This window comes from Uncinocarpus reesii, genomic scaffold, assembly GCF_000003515.1.
Source record: "Uncinocarpus reesii 1704 scaffold_5 genomic scaffold, whole genome shotgun sequence".
Taxonomy (NCBI): Eukaryota; Fungi; Ascomycota; class Eurotiomycetes; order Onygenales; family Onygenaceae; genus Uncinocarpus; species Uncinocarpus reesii.
In genome coordinates this window covers 1,992,083-2,011,105 of record NW_003052496.1, presented here as the reverse complement: position 1 = coordinate 2,011,105, position 19,023 = coordinate 1,992,083, and the positions used below count along the sequence as shown (strand labels likewise).

Below are 19,023 nucleotides of genomic sequence, written 5' to 3'. Positions count from 1 at the left end.
TATTTCCTGTTTGATGTCTTCTGATCGGTTGTACTTAAAACTCCAAACAATGCTGACGGCACCCATGAGCGCAAATTTACGAACCACCAGGCGCTCATCTTTATGTCACTAGATACCTTTTCTCCATAAACATGCAATTGCCCTTGAACGTCTACAATATAAACGACTCCGGGAGCTGCGTGCTGCCAGTCGGGAACCATCAGCGGAATATGTTCTTCGCTGGGATTCCCTAGTTGCTGGCACCCTCCATGTCCACTCGATATGCTATTGGACTGGAACGATGATAGCTATCTGACTTTGCTGGGCCTTCGATTGATGGTTCCAGACCACCTGTCGCGCCTAATCCGCACTCGGGGCATCCAGGGTTCCTAGCCAGCACTCCCTCCATAAATTCTGAGGTCTTACACTTGGATCTGCAATTTATGAGATAGAGACAAGGTGTCAACTGTATCATGATAAGAGTGATGAGGAGATTGAAAGATTATTTGGTCAGCAGCTTTCCCTGGCACTAAGTTTCTCACTTTGGAATGTGTCATCTCAGGGTACTGGAACCTAGAGTATGGAGATGGTAGTGCAGTTTTGAATGGTATAAAGTGCATTACATTCTCTGCAGATGCATGTGATGCCTATGTAGATTCAAAGGCAATCAGTTATGGGTGATATGTTAAGCTTGGAGGCTGAAGTTTAAGAATGAAGAGTCCTTATTTTTTTCACCAGTCCATCATTATCTTGTTGAAACAGTGATATATGCATTGTCATTTTTATGCCAGTGGTAGTTAATTTGCGGCTTCGCCATCTCCAAGCTCGAACTTTCAAGGGCAGGACTAACTACCCACAGACAAACCATCAATGTGATTGACAGCCATTATGTGACGATTTGATGAGAAAGCTATACATATATAATGTGGGCATCATGTAGGAGTAACCACGCACCCCTACCCTAGGTTATTTTGTTTCATTTGTTTTATCTTTTGATATAACAACATACATAAAGGCATAGATAGGTTTCAATTTTACATGTCCTTTAACTGGTCAAGTACTGCCTGCAACCTTTGTGCACTGGCTGTCGCATGCTCCGCAAAATCAGCTATTTGTTCCTAATATTAGCCTCTTTTTAGACTCAAATTCGAAATATGATTATACACACCATCAGGAGTCCCATCCAGAACAGTCTCATGCATTTCTCCAGTCAAAAACAAAGTAGCTGGGCTCATACTCGAGCCCGTCTGGCGTGGCATGTCATAAGGAACGCGCAGGCGCGGAAAAGTCGAGGGACCTAGAAGCCAAAAGGGCAAGATGAGCGGCGACCTTGTAACATCCTCCAACTAAGGATAGTGGATGGAAACAGCCTTACCAAAACTAAAATATTGCCTATCATGGAAATAGATGAGTTTACATCGGTCCTGATCACCAACATGAGCAGACATAGAGGCCGAATTTTGTATCAATAGCCGGCTGGCGTGGAGTGCGCGGCCGACGTCAGTTTCAACCAGGACATAGGCTTCCCCTGGGTTGCCAATAACAATGGGGACCCGCGTTGAGATGGGATTCCCATTGGTATCCAGGTTGACCAACTCCCCTGTGGCTCGATGAAAGCAATGAGAACCGAAAGGGTTTCTGCGTCTGAGTAAAGCAGGGCGAGGAGCGTAGCGAAACATAGACAGGAGTGACAAGAAAAGGGTATCTCTGGGTTGAAGATATTTGGTTTCAGGAATAAAAGCGGTAAAATGGAACTTGAGGATTTAACAGGCATTCCGTGGACTCACTGCCATACAGAGGTCTAAGTGGTTGAATACTCCGGAGTTGTTTTTCTTGGGACACTGACTGACATATGAAAGTCGTACTCTTAATGATAGGAGCTGCCCCAACAGTCCTGACTCCAATATGTTATTTATCATACAGTCTAACTAATTCGAATTCAGCTATGGCATCAGCTGGCCCAAGGATTCTCAGTCTTTCCCTTCCGACAGATCTATCATAACGCCCATAACAACGTAACTGAAATGCAATGCTACTGTCTAAACTTCATATGGAATAAACCCGGAGGAGCGCAAATCAAAATGCACTAAAAAATGAAGGAGGGTAAAATGGTACCCTTAACGCCATCCTCTTTGTTCCTGGTCCGGCTTTTGAATCAAGTGTTAACTACTCAGCCTCACGGAATTGTGTCTTAGAACTCGAAGATCGATCATCGCGTCATGTCGCAAACTCGTTCAGATACATCCGGCCAATGTCGTCCTGGTCAAGGTCTGATACGGTTCCATCTGGCGAGACTACACGTCCGCTTTTGGAAACGCTGCGCATGGGCGATTCCAACAGACCCGGCAATAACGTATTAGTACTGCGCTTCGGGTCTCCGCTGTTTTGGATTTGCGCAAGCGAACAACTTAGGGGATTAGAAGAGTAGCCGAAGGCATCATTTCCCCCAAATGAGCTATAGCTTTGAAAACTTGTTCCATATAGGTACTGCGAGCCGTACCGGCTTTCAGCTCCAAGTTGTGTTGTGTCCCAATTCTCTTCTATATACTGCCCGTCAACTCTTTGGGAAAAGCTAGGCTCGATGTTTTCTTTGCCCCGGTATTCCGGTAGATGGACCGATTTACCAGCGAAGCTTTTCAGCCCACTGGAGGTACTCGTTCGCGACTGATGATTTAGAGCAAGGGAGCTAGAAGCGCCCAAGGGGTTATAGTAAGCTTTATGCCCATTGCTAACATTGATTCCATTGTTCGCTTCTTTTCCGTCTACAAACACTTCAAATCCGCGTGACGATTTCGGTTCGAAACCAGAGAAGCTCAGTCTGAAGTCCTCGTCCCGCATCCCAAAATCGCTACCAAAACGTGCGTCTCCGCGGGTGTGTTGTGGGCTTTCCACGAACGGCAGAGTTTGTCTCGAATAAAAGTCATGCTCCATTGGCTGGCGTTGACCTTTGAACCTTTTCCGTAGTTTCGTGTGGCTCCGCAAAATCCGGTTTGGATTGCTTTGAGCCAAGGGTGGCCGTCTCGGGCGCGTCACACGCTTTTTAGGGATTGGAGTTTCCCCTTTAAGAGGGCTGCTGTCATCCACCATTCCTGAAATGAGACGTGCCTTTCGCAACGTGCCTCCAGGGGAGAAGACGAGTTCTGTGGGCTCAACGGCCTCCGAGGTCTTTTCCATCTGCTTTAAGACGCTACCGTCCTTTTTCTGGTTACGTTTTCGTCTCATCTGCTCTGTGGCGGAATCAAATATGTCCATACCCGGCCAGAAGACGCCCTTTAACTTCGAGATCTCTTCCCTGTGCTCGATTTCCTCCTCCTCCTCCTCTTCATCGTCCTCCTCCTCGTAGCTGGCATCGTCAATGAATGGATCTGGAGTAACAGGTCGACGGTTCATGCGGGCTGCGGAGCTCCCCATGTGCGAGGACCAATCCATTGAGGTTCTCTTTCGTTGTGCTAGAGGGCTCATGTCATCACCTTCGTCAGAATCAGGCGATTCGAGTTTCCAGGTCTTGTGAGTTGACGATCGAGATGGTAAGGATCTCCGTTTTTGGGCGGCGGGCCATAATTGCACGCGAGGATCGGGTGGATGACGATTGTTCACGTTAAAATATGGCTGAGATAGGTCAGGGTCCACATAGCTGGGGAGAGAGCGCTGGTCACTTCGAACCGGGCCATGGGTCGCAGGTGGAAGCATCGACGTCGACGTTCTGCGATCCTGCAGATTGCTATTTCGAGTGGTTGTGCTGCGGCCTTTACCTTTCCTGGATTCCTTGGCTATCATACGCTCGGAGAGCAAACCGGCAAGATTGTGGTCACCATACCATTGGTCGTACTCTGCCAGCAGCTCACCAGCTTCTGGTTCTTGGTGGCTCCGCACCTGTAGTTTGAAGTAATGGGACAGATGACCCTTTGAGCTAACATGTGTTAACAGATGAGACACATCGCTGAAGTTTGGCTTTCTCGGGCAGATATTGCACTTGAGGATGGTAGAGGATGGCATGATGCCGAGAAACAGGACTGAAGCCCAGGGCACAACCAAGGTAGCAACCAGCTAAAGTTGGGAGCCACGGCTCCAGAATAAAAAATGCTCTTGAGAAATAGCAATGAAGTCAGAACACTCCCTCCTCTGAGGTACTGAAGTCAAGAGGCGGGGAGACAGGGCGATGGGCTGAAGTTGAAGAAACAGCGAGGAGACGAAGAGCTCTCCTCAGCGAGGTCGATTCCTCCGGTGAATCAAAACTGGCAGGAACTTGAAACGAAGCAGTAAAGTACCTTGGATACGGGCAGGAAGGCCGGAGAGGAAGGCTCTCCGGTGGTAAGGGCAGGAACGGCGTAAATACGGCCGTATTACTGACAAGAGGCAGCTGGGAGTGGTTTATGGCGGGGTATATCAACAAAATACTTCAGACGGCAACGTCTGAACTTTACAGCGATGAAGGGGATTTAGAAAAGAAGCTGTTCATTGGAGTCTCGAAGCATGTTGAAACATGGATAGGCTGAGCTGCCATATTCTTTGAGCAAAATGTTCGCTTGCGACTTATTGGTCTCAAAGACTGAATCCCTGAGACCCACGAGCAAATAGAAGAAATCGCAGTGCATATTGCTCTCCTCCTGCCTTGTATCCCCTCGTCCATGGCGGGGGGCTCGATGGGTTATTAGATTGCAGGAGGTCCAATCCTAGAAATGACTCGAGAGAAAGAGGCAGCAACGCTAAGTAACAGGGAGGCTAAAGCTTGATAGGAGGAGTAAGCTATCAAACACCATGCTACCTCCTCAAAGCCCTGGAAGTGACCTTTTTGGGCATACAGCTACGGGTGTATGTTAGACAACCGTGCGCAATGGAACCGAGAATCAGGATTACTTACTAGGTCGGGTCAACCTCGTTGACACCAGGATACTTAAGTAGGCTTAGACCTGCAATTCCAAACACAGTATGGAAAACATCCACCATATCCTCGGGCCGATCAGCGAAGCCGCCTAGTTGCGGATCCTAGCACACTCGATTTAGCTAAGCAGAACGAATCACAAGGAAAAGAGTCGGCTACCTGACAACTGAGTATGAAAGCGGTAAGCTTATCCCCATCGATCCAATGGAGTTTCCCAATCATTGCCAAACTACTCATGACCCACCAGCTGTAGCAGACATCCTCTTTCTTTCCTGGTCTGCCGTTTAGACCACCATGATCCAGCTGCCTCTCACTTAGCCATGCACCAAGGCGTTCGGAATCAACCAGGTCCAGTCGTCCAGCAATAGCCAGAGCGCCGACACAGACAAAAATTTGTCCAGAATGCGACTCGGCACCTGGCCGGATACCGTAGCCCCCATCAAAATTGGCACATGATTGTACGTAAGACACGGCTTTACCGACATCAACCATATGGAGCAGATTTAGCAATGACAGCGCATTAAATGCCCCATAAAGGAATCGTGTATCGGTTTCCCCCCACTCGTCGCCCTTGAATGTACCAGTAATGCGGTCCTGTAAGTTAGCAATGACTGCGAGGAGGTATCTCAGCACCTACTCATACAATGCAAGTCTGAAGAGGAGGCCATACATGATCCGACCTTTTCTTTGCCCCCGCGGCCTCGTTTGTCAAGCTCCTCTACCGCATCAATTGTGACCAAAATCTGAACCGCGCTGACCGTGTACAGCATGTGGGGGTCATGATCCGGAGCCGCACCAAAGCCTCCATTTTCATGCTGACAAGAAAGGACAAAGTCAATTGTTTCATCCCGGGGAAGAGCTTCCGGGTATCCAAGGAGATGGAGAGCAGTGAGGCCCCAGTAGACACCGTTCAGCCGTAAGTGCTCTGTCAACCAATATTCATATTCGTCTTTCCGCTGATGGACAAACGGGCTGGTCAATATTCATCTAAGCCAGCCGATTCACGACAAGAAATTAGACAAAGCAAGAATCAAAGGTGACACACTTTATCAAGGCTTTTGATATAATCAACGTGCTTTTCCACGAACAGCCCTTGGTTGTGCTTTCCAGCACCACCTTTTCCTGGGCCGGAAACAAGAGACATGGATGTTTGAAAATGCCCTTAGGCCTGAAGGGGTGAAATATGAACTGCTTCCACTTCTGAAAATGTCACCAGAAGTTTAGGAGGTTCGATAGTCTGTTATGTCTCCTAACATAATCAACCTGGCAATGAGAAGGTCTGACACTGCGCGAGAATGAGGAGACTGGGTGCGGAAAATAAACCTTGTTGGATTGGCGCTGAGTCTTGGCATGATTTCTGACTAAGAAATCTGAGGCTTGGCGGGTTTGTTTCGTCTGATCTCTGCAGCCAGCACATCAATGATCAGATGTTATCATGTTAACCGCGTCTGGTCCGATCGCCATGTAAAGTTCCGCTCCCTCGCTAAAGGTCATGATCATCCTCGTGGACGAAAAGGACGGGAGCGGGGTCAACTGCATCCTTTTAAAGGGGGCGCTTTCTCTAGGATCTGGCAGATGATGCTGTTATTAATCGTCTAGCGAAATTTTGACACCATCCTAATGCTTCTGGTGGTAAATTGAACTACCCTTCACCCACCAACCGTTTCATCCGCAAAATCACAAGACCAACCGTCTTTCCTCACAGTATGAGAAATTCTCAGAGGTGAGCGACCCTGTGCCAAGGTACAGGGAATCTTGATGCTACGTTGCAACCCTTGCCTCAATATACATAGACTGAGATGCATCAAATGGGTGCTCCAAGCGCGCTTAAGTAATTCTGCGAATATACAGACGGGAAGTTTTCAGGGGGAGGTTGTAACTGTTCTGCAGAAGAAAGGGTACGAGGAACTCCAGAGCTGCTGTGTTGAGATGGCGTACCCTCGTTACCCGCAGACTCATGCCTCGCATGGTTCCATCTTGATCCGAACTGTAGAAGCTTGAAATCAGCTGAAGGAGACATTTCTCTGTATTCGCCTTGCCAGGTTGACTTTGAGCTAGCTAGTCAAGGCTCACCGTCCGGCGTCTGGGCTCCATGTCATGCGTTGAGATCTTTTTTCTCGTCGCGAATCAGGAGTTCAAATGAAGGCTTGCTCCGAGTATTCCGTCAAGGTCCCAAGCACGTATAACTCACTACTTGTCAGTCCTCAAGAAGACGTGAGAGCAGCCCGGTGATAGCTGTGATCCCGTTTCCCCTGAATAACAATCGGCTCGAATTGGGGATGGAGGTGGTTTTGTGGTCGCTGTAGCCGCACCTGCATTAGCGGGCAAACCAAGGACCAAAGCGGACTAGCCAGATTACAGGCGGTTTTAAGGGACCGGGACCAAAGCGAAGACGCGGACTCTCAGCCAACGCTGACCTGACTTCACCTCATCTGCGTCTTGACGACTCCTCAGTTGTGTAGATAGTTTAATCCTGCGCTCCATCTTCGCTGCCATAACGTTTTATCTTCTAACTCTTTTATTATTCTAATAATAATAGCCGTCACTTATCGATTGCTCCCCTCCTGCCTTGACCAGTCTTTGTCCCCGGTTTTCGACCCTTCTGCCACCTTTTATCACGCTACTTACCGCGCATGCCACGCACTCCACGCTTCGATCTCTCCCTCCTCCCGCTTCGACTTCTGTGCCCGGGCCGGCAGCGTACACTACGCACATACGATGCCTGATGCAGGCTGGACACTCTAATACCACATCTGGCCCTGAAAGAGGACAGACACATGTTACTCTGGCCAGCAGTTGAGATTCGGCCCATCTCTCCAATATCAAACAACAAATTCCTTTTCCCTGTGGAGTGGCCGCATCCTTTTGTAGAGAGGTATGTACTGATATCATTTCCTTGGGCCTGATCCGTCCATTGTTTCACATCCTTGCTTGCGGAAACCGGTTGTTGAAATCCAAGCCCAAATGTGAGAAGAAAGAGAGCCTGTCATCATCATTATTATCACCATTCTTAAAATTTGGTGGCGCCTGTTGCTGGACATCACACTTCACCTTTTTATTACGTCTTTCTGCTTTCATCCTCTGGCTGCTGTGTCACTTCGCTTGACGTATATCTATCCTAGCCATGTCTTGTCGATAACATTCCAACTTACATCTGATTAGCGGCTTTGATTTCTCCTTACCTGTACGGGCCCCAATCTCCTCTTACCGATATTCCTTCGCTTGAACGGCCTGCCCTGACAGTGGAATGTTGACTCAGAATTCAGATGCGACGCTGAGACTTGCAGCGCCCTATTGCACCCCACGTATCCCTTCACTGGTTAAATAATTTGCATCGTGGCTCCTACTGCTTGACCTGATACTCACACTCACCCCGGGCCCCAGTTTCTGTGGCCGCATCCCCCGCATTGGCTGACCCGGTGGGGTTTTCTTACCTTTGCATTTTGGTGTTGCGTGCCTTCTGGACGGTGAGCTTCGCTTGTCTCATCTTTCATATTTAAGCAAACCTGTGACAAACTTCACCTCCGTAATTGCACCTTAAATCGTCACTTCGAATATCATTGGATGCAATGGTATGCATGAATTTAGCTAACTTGATTGATCTTATGGAACAGATCGGCCTAAGAACGTCACCTCATCTAACTCCCCTGTTTTACTTCCATACCTCAACGTGACCGTTTCACCTCCACCTTCGAGTTCGCTTCACCAAAATCCAAACGTTTCTCGTGCTTCGGCTTCCCTTCCCACAAGTTAACGCTCTTTACGTCTCCCAACATGACTAAAAAGTCTTCCCGCGCCCCGACGCTTAATCTAGGGCAGTCAAATTTCAGCGATAGCTTAAACAGCCCTAATACCTCTGGGCCCTTTGACACCTGTATCCCCTTTATCTTCTACCGGATCAACGTTCAAAGGTAGCACAATTCGTCCCGTTACTGCACGTTCAGCTCTGGGTTCGGATACGTCCGCTTCGGTAGCAAGATCCTCAGGGCACTTCAATTAGTACGGACACTGGTGATGCCCCGCCAACTCCAGGTCTAACAGCGATTCCACCGTTCCCATCCTCGCCTAGGGACTCTACAAAACACGGGAGAGATACTTCTAAATCCTTCTTTACGAACTTCAAGGCTTCCAGATCCACCCATAAAATCAACTATTCTGATAATTCTATCGGACGGCCTGGGGAAGAAAAACCCGTTAGTAGAGGCAGCTCAAAGGATAGGACGGCTCATAAGACCAAAGGACACAACAGTCCTTCACCAGGTCTCCCTAAAACCTCCTCAAGTAGCGGGAAAAGCAAAGGTACGGAATACAGCAAATCGGACAATATAGCTTTCGGGTTCGCTGACGATACACGATATTTAGGAGAGAGTTTCGGTGACAAATCTCAGAGCGGCCAGCAGAGCGCAAATGGGAAGGCAAATGAAAATAGCGAGCAACAACAACAACTAACAACCAAGAAAAGCAAGCCTAGGTTTGCTAATCTTCTCGCCCGAAGCCGGTCTATTCGCGTTGATGAACCTTTCTCTGGCGGTCGTCCAAGTGCCACAAGGCGGCCGTCTAACGGACTGCTTCGACTTGAGGAAATCAGCAGAGAAGAGGCGCAAGCGTCCCTAAAAACTGCTCCCTTGCAACCTGAACGATCGTTCAATGACGCCATGGGTTCGACCGTACGCAATCGGTCTGCGGATCGACCGCCTGTTGAGGAACGCAACAACCATTCAAGGAGAGACCGAGCGCACGGGGGTGCAACGGTTAACTCTCCGTTTAACCAGGTCACGAGTTCATCTCTGTTCAACAATTTAAAGCAGTCCTCGAGCGGGGCAGCAGATCGACTGGGAGAGCCGGGAAAGGGATTTTTGGCCAAATTCACTAAAACAGGCTAGTATCCACGAACGAGAGATGATGACAGATGATAATTACGTCTGTTTCTGTCATCAACCTCCCTCTTGTTGAGCAAACTCGGCGAACGAGAATATCGAAAAAGATTAGAAGCTTCTAAGGATAAGACGGAATATTGGATGCCAGCTTTACCCTGGAGATGTATAGAGTACGTTAACTCATACAAAAAGATCGTCGTGAACATTATACTGACAGGGCATCAGCTATCTGAATTTCAAAGGTTGCGAAGAAGAAGGATTGTACCGCGTACCTGGCAGTGGTAAAGATATCAAACATTGGCAGAGACGATTCGACACAGGTAAGAACCGACCTTTCTAGCTGGTCGAACTGTGTGGCATAGCAAAAATTAACCTCTGTTAGAACTTGACATCAACTTATTCGACGAGCCGGAATTGTACGATGTCAACACGATTGGGTCAATGTTTAAAGCGTGGCTTCGCGAGTTGCCGGATGAAATATTTCCTAAAGCAACACAAGCTATGATTGCAGAAAAGTGTCCTGGAGCCACCAAAGCGCCGCAACTTTTAAAGGACGAATTATCCAAACTCCCACCCTTCAACTATTACCTCTTGTTTGCCATAACATGCCACTTAAGCCTCCTCCATTCATATGTCGATAAGAACAAGATGGACTATCGCAATCTCTGCATTTGCTTTCAGCCATGTATGAAAATTGACGGGTTCTGCTTCCAGTTCCTAGTCTGCGATTGGAAAAATTGCTGGCAGGGCTGTTGGACCGAGAAAGAGTATCTTGAAAAGGAGCTGGAGCATGCACGGCAATTAAAAGAGGCAGCTTTGAACAAAACAACCCCTCCCGCCGCTTCAGCCACGGAGACAGCTGAAGAAAGGGCAATCTCTTCCTCGGGCAGCAGTCACCCGATGGATCACGAGGCGTCTAGTGGCACGACCACCAAAGCTTCTAGCCGTTCGGGGAGTTTAAAAAAGGGCCGTAAGACGCCCCCCAATATCGGAAACGATAATTTGAAGGTCTCCTCGCAGCTCCCGGAACTTGGCCCTCCACTATCACCAATTGAAATTTAACGGGAAGCGACTTATTATTAGCGGTTGTTACCAGTTATTGGCCGCTTTGACTAGGCTTATATTTTGGTGGACGGCACATTGTTTTGAACACTGAAATGTAACAGGATCCCAGATATGACGTCGTCCCGAATTATCACTTTCTCTTTCATCTCCTCTCGACATGATGCCGACAATTTATTGCTAAACGGCATCGCTTATCGTCTCTTTTTTTCGAAGTCAAAATGGGGTTTGTGTTGGCGTTTTGGCCTTTAGCAACCGGCGTTCTTTGGTCCCTCCAACCCGCCAACTTCCAGCATGTTCGGAACCTAAGCGGCGATATTCAGCTTTCGTTCGTGATATTGATACTGGTGTCCTTCCATGGAGTATCGCGGCATTTTCTTCAAATGCAACAAAGGTTTAGCTTTCTGTTGCATTTGATAGCCCGGATTTCTTGTGCCTTTCTGCTTCATTTTCTTTGTTACCTGAGCATATGTATGGCGCGTGAGCGAAACTTTGTTTTTTATTCCACTTCCTTTGGATGGATTATGTTGTTGAAGTCGTGATTGTTTTGCAATACTTCGGTTCAGGCAGCTTCTACTTCCTTTTGTTGCATAATTCTCATGCGTACATAGGTTCATGTTTTTTGGTGCTCCATTCTCCTTTGCTTTGGCTGTAGAGCCTCTTGAAGATTAGTTGAAAAATAATCATCGCGAGAAGACATTGCGCTGACCGCTTCTGACGATCTCAAAACTGATCCTAAAACAACGAGAATATCTCTTTCCACATTTTTACCTCCGAAGCAAAGGTCATCATATTATACATACGGCTACATGTCAACCCAGCGAGAGCCGGACGCTGTAACCTATAGATATAGATTTGAACGTTATAACTGCTGTTGAGCGGCCTGGACAAAAAATTGGGCTTTACCCAGCACTTTTGCATGGACATGGTTTCCCTCACGGCCTTAAAACGCCTTGCAAAAACACCATCTTAAATCCGGCACAAAACGCCACACATCGAAATTATGGATTCGGCTCCTCCTGCCCATTAGACCTAACTCTTCGTGGTCCCAGCCCTCCGCATATTTGCCCTCATCTTCCTCTCGTTCCTCTTAATACTCTCCACCCGTTCTTTCCTCCCAACATTCCTAATCGACTCTCCCCGACTATTCATATCCTGTTCCTTCTTCCACATCTTATCGTCAACCTCCACCAACCACTGATTGTCCTCCGCCTTATTCTTCCCTTTGTAACCCCATCTAGGTACCCACTCGCCTTTCTCCTCATCGTATACTAACTTCTTTCTTCGCTCCGCCTCATTGGCGCCAAGTTTCGTGTTATATTTGCCAATGCCCTTCTTGCGCGCAAAAAGCTCCCATTTCGTGGGAGGTTTCGGGGTAGGGAGGGGTTTGAAGCGGGGTAGCGGCGTCGTTGGGGCAGGTAGAGTGAGAAGGACACCTTCGGTGGAGGAGCTGGTTATGGGGCATGCGGTGAGGAGCTGATTAAGGAGGCATTGGGCGCCATCGCGGGCGGTGGATTTTAGGGTTGAGTCGAGGAGTGTTGGGTTGGTGAGGGAGTTTGGCGGAAGGTTGATCGGGTTGGGATCGAGGGCCATGAGACGGCCGAGATCGAATGTGTAGGGGTTGGGTTTATCAACTGTTATGGGCCTTGGTGGAGATCTTGTTAGCGATGCTGCTTCACGCATACAACTAGATATTCGGACTGAGGGATGAGCGGGCTGAGGAACATACAATCTTTCCCGCTTTTGTTTTGTTTTAGAGGCATTGAATGCCGCCAGGCCGGCGCCGGCCTCTCCGTTAGACATTTTGACAGCTAGGCGAGCTGATTGTTTGAAAAGCTGAAGTAGATTTTGTCGTTCACTGAAAAGCTTCTAGCAATAATTTTGCCGATAGAGCGTCCAGGTCTTGACGTGCCGCTTTAGTGCAGTGCTTGGTAATCAGATGCATATTACTAATTTATTTTCAAGCAGCGTTACTTCTCCCTTTTTGGGTGCCAAGACAGGCCCTGGAAAGTTTAAATGATTTCATCTTCAAATCCCAAAAAACGCTCTCACGAGCTTTACCTTAGGCCATTGTGACCCGGCGATCCCTCCAGCCGGCTCTGACAATACACAATGGCATCCTCCTTTTGCTGGAGCTGCTTGTCGAAGCTCCGGCCAACCCCCAGGTCGCTCCTCCCGGTGACGACGATACCTCGAGCAGTCGCAGCAGCACCTTTCCATTCCACCGCTCCCACGTTCGTCCTTCCACCCAAAAAGTCTCGGAGTCTCGATGCTGGCCCCAAGTTCCGTGAACAGCGGTCCGCTCGAGTAAAGAAGAGGAGTGGAGCGGGCAGGACTGTCCGAGAATCGCCAGCAGAGCGGAAAGCCTACACTCAACGCTTGGTTCTTAGTAATGCCAATGCCCTCGAAGTCGCCGGGCTCGAGGACTTTTCTTTAAAGAATATGCATGATATATCGCTGAAGGGAAAAGTTTTTGGCATTCCGGTTTCTCTTCTAGATAGACTGAGGGCACTGCAAGCCTTCAAGACAACGCAAGGCTGGAGCTTGTTTAGACGACCTGCGACATTGATGAGGGAAGAAACGTGGAAAATAGCGGACGAGATGTCTCAGATACGCGAAGATAAAAATGCTATAGCAAGGATTCTTGCTGGGCCCAGATTTTCTGGAAAGAGTGTACATTTGTTGCAGGCAATGACGAGGGCATTGCTAGATAACTGGGTTGTGATGAGCGTGCCTGATGGTGAGTCCTGAGCCTTGGCATATCTTTATGGCCATTTGAACAGTTCGCTGATTTGATGAACCTAGCTCGTGAGCTAGTTGACGGAACAACCGCATACGCTCCGGTCCAGGGATCTCAGCCGGTTCAATATGTTCAAAAGGCCGCGACTGCGCAGCTCTTGGACCGTGTAGCCAAGGCCAACGAAGCCGTTCTGTCCAAGCTCCATGTTTCCCGCCAGCATCCAGAACTTAAATCAACCTTTGACCCTAAAATGTCTCTTCAGGACCTGGCGATCGTTGGCTCGGAACAGCCAGATGTCGCATGGCCTGCTTTCCGAGCGCTCTGGAGCGAATTGACGGCAACAAGCGCTACCAAAATACCCACCGGCGGCTTCCAACCATTCAAACCCCGGCCCCCAATGTTGATTACAGTGGATGGCATTTCACACTGGATGCAAACTACGAAATACTTCAGCCCGGAATTCAAGCCTATCCATGCGCATGATTTCGTCTTCATTAATCACTTCCTCTCTCTCTGCTCAAACCCAGCCTCCTCGATGCCCAATGGCGGCGTTGCTCTCTTCGCAACATCCTTCTCTAACAACCCTTCTGTCCGCACTTTTGACGTTGGACTCGCGGAGCTCCATTACCGCTGCCATGGGCAGCCCCTCGATCCACACAGAATTCCAACTCCTGGGCCATACGAGACGCTGGACCCACGCGTAACTGGATTTTTCAATCGCGCAAAAAAAGGGCTAGGATTAACATATATCGGCCAAGTAGATAAAGACGATACAAGAGGTTTGTTGGAGTACTATTCACTCAGTGGAATCTTACGTGAGAGGATTACAGACACGTTAGTTGCTGAGAAATGGGGTCTCGCTAATGGTGTTGTCGGAGAATTGGAAAGAATTGGGAGGAGATTGAGAGCTTTACCAGTGGCTTGAATATATTTATAGAGATAGCCGTGTCTCTGATTGGGCATTCGACTTCACACTGCCGGATGAATGCATGGGTCTGCCAGGAGGAGTTTGCGAGTACTCTCTTCTACATAACTCGTATCACCGCGCTTAACTGGAGGGGAAGAATTCTTTTTTGGTGGAGTCTATGTACAGTAAATGGAGCATTAACCTGTATGTCTAGAAATAAGAATGATCTGTTTGTTTTCTTTTGAGTATACGGACGGAGAAAGGTTAACTGTCGACAATTATATACGTATATGAAAGGGATCTATCCTAAATCTAACTAGATACGTCACCATCAGTATGCGCCAGAGGGAAACCTTCTGGACACTTAAATACCTAAGCACCAGTAGACACCAATATTCAACCGGAGAAAAACACCCAAGAGTGCAAGCAAAAGTGCTAGAGAAACTGTGGAGTAGGCATTTACATTAAGCTGGTTCTCCCACCAATCTCCCTTGCTCCCTCACCAGTCGGCATCTCTCCATTTCTTCCTTCGATAAACTCAGAGTATATTGCCCTTAATCTTCTTCTCTCAACGTCACTGATGGAACACCTTGTGGTTTCCAATGAGCGCTCAATATGAACCCACTCGATTTGAATATCGTTACTTGAATCTCTATCGTTGTCTGATATACCTTCGACGCCGTTGACACCATCGTTGACGTAGGCGTCGGAAGTGGGACCACGTTCAGCTTCTCGCTGCCGCCGTCTTGCCTTCTTCAATATTTCTAATTTGGCGGCGATGACGGCTGGAGGGGTTAGGGATGGTGATGATGCCGAAACCCGTGCTCGTCCAGTTGAGGTAGCAATGGCGTGTTCTTCTGGATCGTATAGGAACTGGATGAAAGGCTTGTTTGTCTTTTGATCACTATTTATACCATTGACACCGTTTGGCATCGAATTGGGTTTAGTTTGTGGCTTCTCTGACGATCGATCACCTAGTGCATCATGAATAGCTTCCAGGTGTGCATTGTATACGACAGCCTGGAGGTCAGCACCAGAATAACCTTCCGTCCGGTCAGCTATGGTACCGATATGTTCCATAACTTCCTCGCTAAGTTTTAGCTTCTTTGCAAGCGCCGTGATGATATCCGCTCTGTCTTCATGATTCGGCATATCGCAAAGGAGCGACTTATCAAGTCGACCGGGCCGGAGCAACGCTGGGTCGATAAGATCTGGCCGTGACGTAGCAGCGAGAACGTACACACCAGATAATCCTTCTGCACCGTCCATCTGAGTAAGAAGTTGGTTGACAACGCGATCAGTCACACCAGTTGAATCATGTCCACGTTTTGGTGCAATACTGTCAAACTCATCAAAGAATAGAATACATGGTCTAGCAGCTTCAGCTCTCTCAAAGAGATCTCGAACGCTCTTCTCACTAGCACCGATGTATTTATTAAGAATTTCAGGACCCTTGACACTGATGAAATTGAGACCGCATTCGCCGGCAACTGCACTTGCAAGGAGCGTCTTTCCACACCCAGGAAAACCATAAAGTAAGAGGCCAGATCGCAAGCGAAGGGGGCACTGCGCAAAAATGGGGGCATATTTTGTCGGATACTGGAGCGTTTCAAGGAGAGTTTTCCTAGTGTCATGCAAGCCTCCTATCGCGGCGAAAGTCGTGGAGGAAGATGTTAGAGTGACATTGCGAAGTGATGCCGGGGTGAAGCCTTTCAGTGCCCTTTCGAAATCTTCAGTACCAAGAGCAATAGCGGACGACGAAGCATCGATATCTTGAACCGCACGGATTAGCGCTTCGTTCCTTGCGCGAGAGACTAGGAGAACAAGGTCCCCGGGCATGTACCCGTCCGTCTTGCCTGCTAGGTCTAGAAAGTCGAGATCGCGGCTCAAGACGAAGCCATCCTGCTCTTCTGAAGAGCCAGGTCTAGTTGCAGGGTTGGAGGGATCCAGCCAGGAATCTTGAGACGAGGGTTTGCGGCTATGAGAATACCCGTTAACGGTATTTGAAAGAATCCCCGGCGGTTTATCTTCACTTGTCAATTTCTCCAAAACCTTTCGCCTCCCTTCTTTATTTGGAGCTTTTAAGCTCACGATTTCTCGAACAACATGACCCCCTATGACAACGTTGTTGATAGACTCTTTGGATTGGGCGGTAGCCAAGAGCACAACTGGGGAATTTGCAGAGCAGAACTCTCTGACAATCGAGCAAAATATCTCACTGATTTGGTGGCTTCTTCCATTTTCACCACCCACTTGAAGCTCAGTTTCGACAGGACAGAGCTTATCTATATCATCCAAGATAACAATTGACTTGCCACCCAGTCTAGCGCACCAAGAGGCAGATAGGAACAGGCGATGCAAGGTATCTTTTATCATCGAAATGCGCGTTTCGTCGGTGACTAATTTCCGGCACGGAAAGTAAGACACGTTAAATAAATAATCCTCCCGCAATTGCTGTCCTAAAACATAGCATAGTGACGTCTTCCCGGACCCCAGGCCCCCAGTGACAAGGATCGATGATGCGCGGGTCAAGTTTGACATGCAATTGTCGATGACGGAGTCGATTCCGACCATCTCTGGGACATCATCCGGTAGTATCTCATCTGCGGGAAGAGACACAAAGTTGCTCTCTGCCGGCTTCGTAATAGCTGGTTGAATTTCGAGCGCGAATTTCGACTCTGTACCCAAAATCCAACCTAGTGGGGCTTTGCTTTCTGGAGGTGTTTTGGGAGGCGGTTCAAAACGGATCATAGCTTCCTCAAATTCGAGTGACCTAGTTGGGTCTTCTAATTTTGGAAGAATCATACCGTCTGTTATCGGCCCTCCAAATATTCCAGTATCAGAGCCGGGGCTGCCGTAAATGGCCTTTAACCGCTCGACTAAAGCCTCTTTATAAGCCACGGATTCTCCTCCAAACTTCAAGCCCTCCTTTTTCTTCGAGGAATCAGAGTTAAATGGAAATATTTTAACCGATTTGATGCCGGGTCTCTGGGTCGGTGCGGCTTCGATTCGAATTACTCCTCCAACCATACCTTCGGATCCTAGCATAGAGCACAACATGGAAGAGAGTGCAACATGACCAGAATCAGGGCAATCATCCCAAGGATAAATTCTCGCAACGAGCTTTCTATTAATCTCACCAGACTCTGACGATTCTTGCTCCTTCTGCTGGATATGTTGCTGTGGATCAACGGGTGGTAACAAACCGGCAGGACGAACGACAGACACACACACATATGTGGCACCTCGTAGCTCATATTTTGCGAGTGCATCACGATGGACCCATGCTCTGAGGCCTTCATTGCTGAGTTCCTCGACCTCTTCATCAAAACAATCCGAAGCGAATTTGCTGTCAACGCCACGAAAGTACAACGCTCCTCGGGATGCGGGTTCGGAATCTCGACTTTTTGGCCGGACAGTGCTGCTACTGCTCCGGCCCCCAAGGCTTTTCCGGCTTGTACTTGTAACGCTCCGGGTCTCTCCGCGGGCAGGCCTCGAAGACTTGGGGCGAACCTTCGGTGCAACGATAACTTCAGCGTCAGGCGCGATTTTCGCAAATGGGGACGATGAAGAGGGAGAAGGTGTTAAAGATGTTACGACAATATTTGCTGTTGAAGTTGGAGAAAGGTGGAGAGTGAGAGGATGAGGCTTATCTGCCTGGCCCGATGCTGCATTGGCGTAAGAAGGGTTGGGAAGGGCACGGATTTGAGAGAGGAGGTTCAACTCCAAAAAGTTTGCATGTAATTCGATGACTATTAAGATAACAGTCAGTATTCTCCCGGTTAGCCCAAATGCAAATGACATGCGACTTACTTTCCCAATCAGTCGGAGTCAAAGGCTCGATATTAATGGTATGCGCCACGGGGGGGTCCAGATGTAAAAGCAGGCCGACCTGAAGAACGGGGTTAGAATATCCTATGAGACAGAAGCCAGACCTGGCTGATAAAGTCCCTCACCTTTTGACCGTCGTTCAACCCCAACACCCGTCCGAAAGTAGAGTCTATTTCGACCACGGCAACCTCTTGCTCCCTAGACATCCCCCGCGAGCTATTGATGCTATTCCTGCCTACAACCGGAGTCAACTTCCGTTTACTAGGCATCCCCGTCCAGCCTGTATATGCGAATCTTTGCGATGGTGCAGCCCCGGGTGAGCTAGACGAAGCTGCTCGATACTGTAATTCAACGAGGACATTTTGAGCCGGCTGCGGAAACAATTAGCACACTAGACAAATTTCACGCTTCAGAAGCTGTAGCAGCTGTGCTTACAGTATTCGCATTCACCAACAGAGAGACTAATGACGGGGGAAGGTTGACAAGGCAGTTCTTGAGCGGAACAAGAGCTACCTCGGCGGCCGTGGCTGATCTCCGATTGCTCGGTGCCATGGAGGGCGTTTGGAAGAATGAGTCGCTTCTGCAGAATACGGCACACAAGCGATAGCCAGGCTTCGAGTATCTTGACAATACAAATCATAGAGGAGCCAGGCGGGAATATCAGCTCGTCTGGCCCGTGATCTCGGGATGTCCCAATTAAAGTTATTCCGCGGGGGTTCGTCGTACCGAGAGATAATCCGATCCG

General features: G+C 48.5%; 6 protein-coding genes across 6 annotated transcripts; 2 read left to right on the top strand and 4 right to left on the bottom strand.

Moving 5' to 3' along the window:
- Positions 1-2,196: 2,196 nt before the first annotated feature.
- UREG_07738 (uncharacterized protein) lies at positions 2,197-3,975 on the bottom strand (the record flags this gene model as incomplete). The annotated part of the gene is made up of 1 exon (XM_002582919.1): positions 2,197-3,975. The coding sequence occupies one exon, from the start codon at positions 3,973-3,975 to the stop codon at positions 2,197-2,199; it is 1,779 nt and encodes a 592-aa protein (XP_002582965.1).
- Positions 3,976-4,952: 977 nt separating this feature from the next.
- On the bottom strand, positions 4,953-6,005 carry UREG_07737 (type II proteins geranylgeranyltransferase beta subunit; the record flags this gene model as incomplete). Its single annotated transcript, XM_002582918.1, has 4 exons — positions 4,953-4,965; positions 5,106-5,455; positions 5,620-5,817; positions 5,907-6,005. The coding sequence occupies 4 exons, from the start codon at positions 6,003-6,005 to the stop codon at positions 4,953-4,955; spliced, it is 660 nt and encodes a 219-aa protein (XP_002582964.1).
- A 2,630-nt stretch (positions 6,006-8,635) lies between these two features.
- Positions 8,636-10,800, top strand: UREG_07736 (uncharacterized protein; the record flags this gene model as incomplete). Its single annotated transcript, XM_002582917.1, has 5 exons — positions 8,636-8,772; positions 8,862-9,160; positions 9,224-9,743; positions 9,964-10,058; positions 10,121-10,800. 5 exons carry the CDS (start codon positions 8,636-8,638, stop codon positions 10,798-10,800), a joined length of 1,731 nt encoding a protein of 576 aa, XP_002582963.1.
- A 1,032-nt stretch (positions 10,801-11,832) lies between these two features.
- Positions 11,833-12,603, bottom strand: UREG_07735 (uncharacterized protein; the record flags this gene model as incomplete). Its single annotated transcript, XM_002582916.1, has 2 exons — positions 11,833-12,445; positions 12,530-12,603. The coding sequence occupies 2 exons, from the start codon at positions 12,601-12,603 to the stop codon at positions 11,833-11,835; spliced, it is 687 nt and encodes a 228-aa protein (XP_002582962.1).
- An 888-nt stretch (positions 12,604-13,491) lies between these two features.
- On the top strand, positions 13,492-14,379 carry UREG_07734 (uncharacterized protein; the record flags this gene model as incomplete). Its single annotated transcript, XM_002582915.1, has 3 exons — positions 13,492-13,540; positions 13,606-14,240; positions 14,371-14,379. The coding sequence occupies 3 exons, from the start codon at positions 13,492-13,494 to the stop codon at positions 14,377-14,379; spliced, it is 693 nt and encodes a 230-aa protein (XP_002582961.1).
- A 527-nt stretch (positions 14,380-14,906) lies between these two features.
- On the bottom strand, positions 14,907-18,639 carry UREG_07733 (uncharacterized protein; the record flags this gene model as incomplete). Its single annotated transcript, XM_002582914.1, has 3 exons — positions 14,907-18,199; positions 18,261-18,339; positions 18,541-18,639. The coding sequence occupies 3 exons, from the start codon at positions 18,637-18,639 to the stop codon at positions 14,907-14,909; spliced, it is 3,471 nt and encodes a 1,156-aa protein (XP_002582960.1).
- Positions 18,640-19,023: the final 384 nt, after the last annotated feature.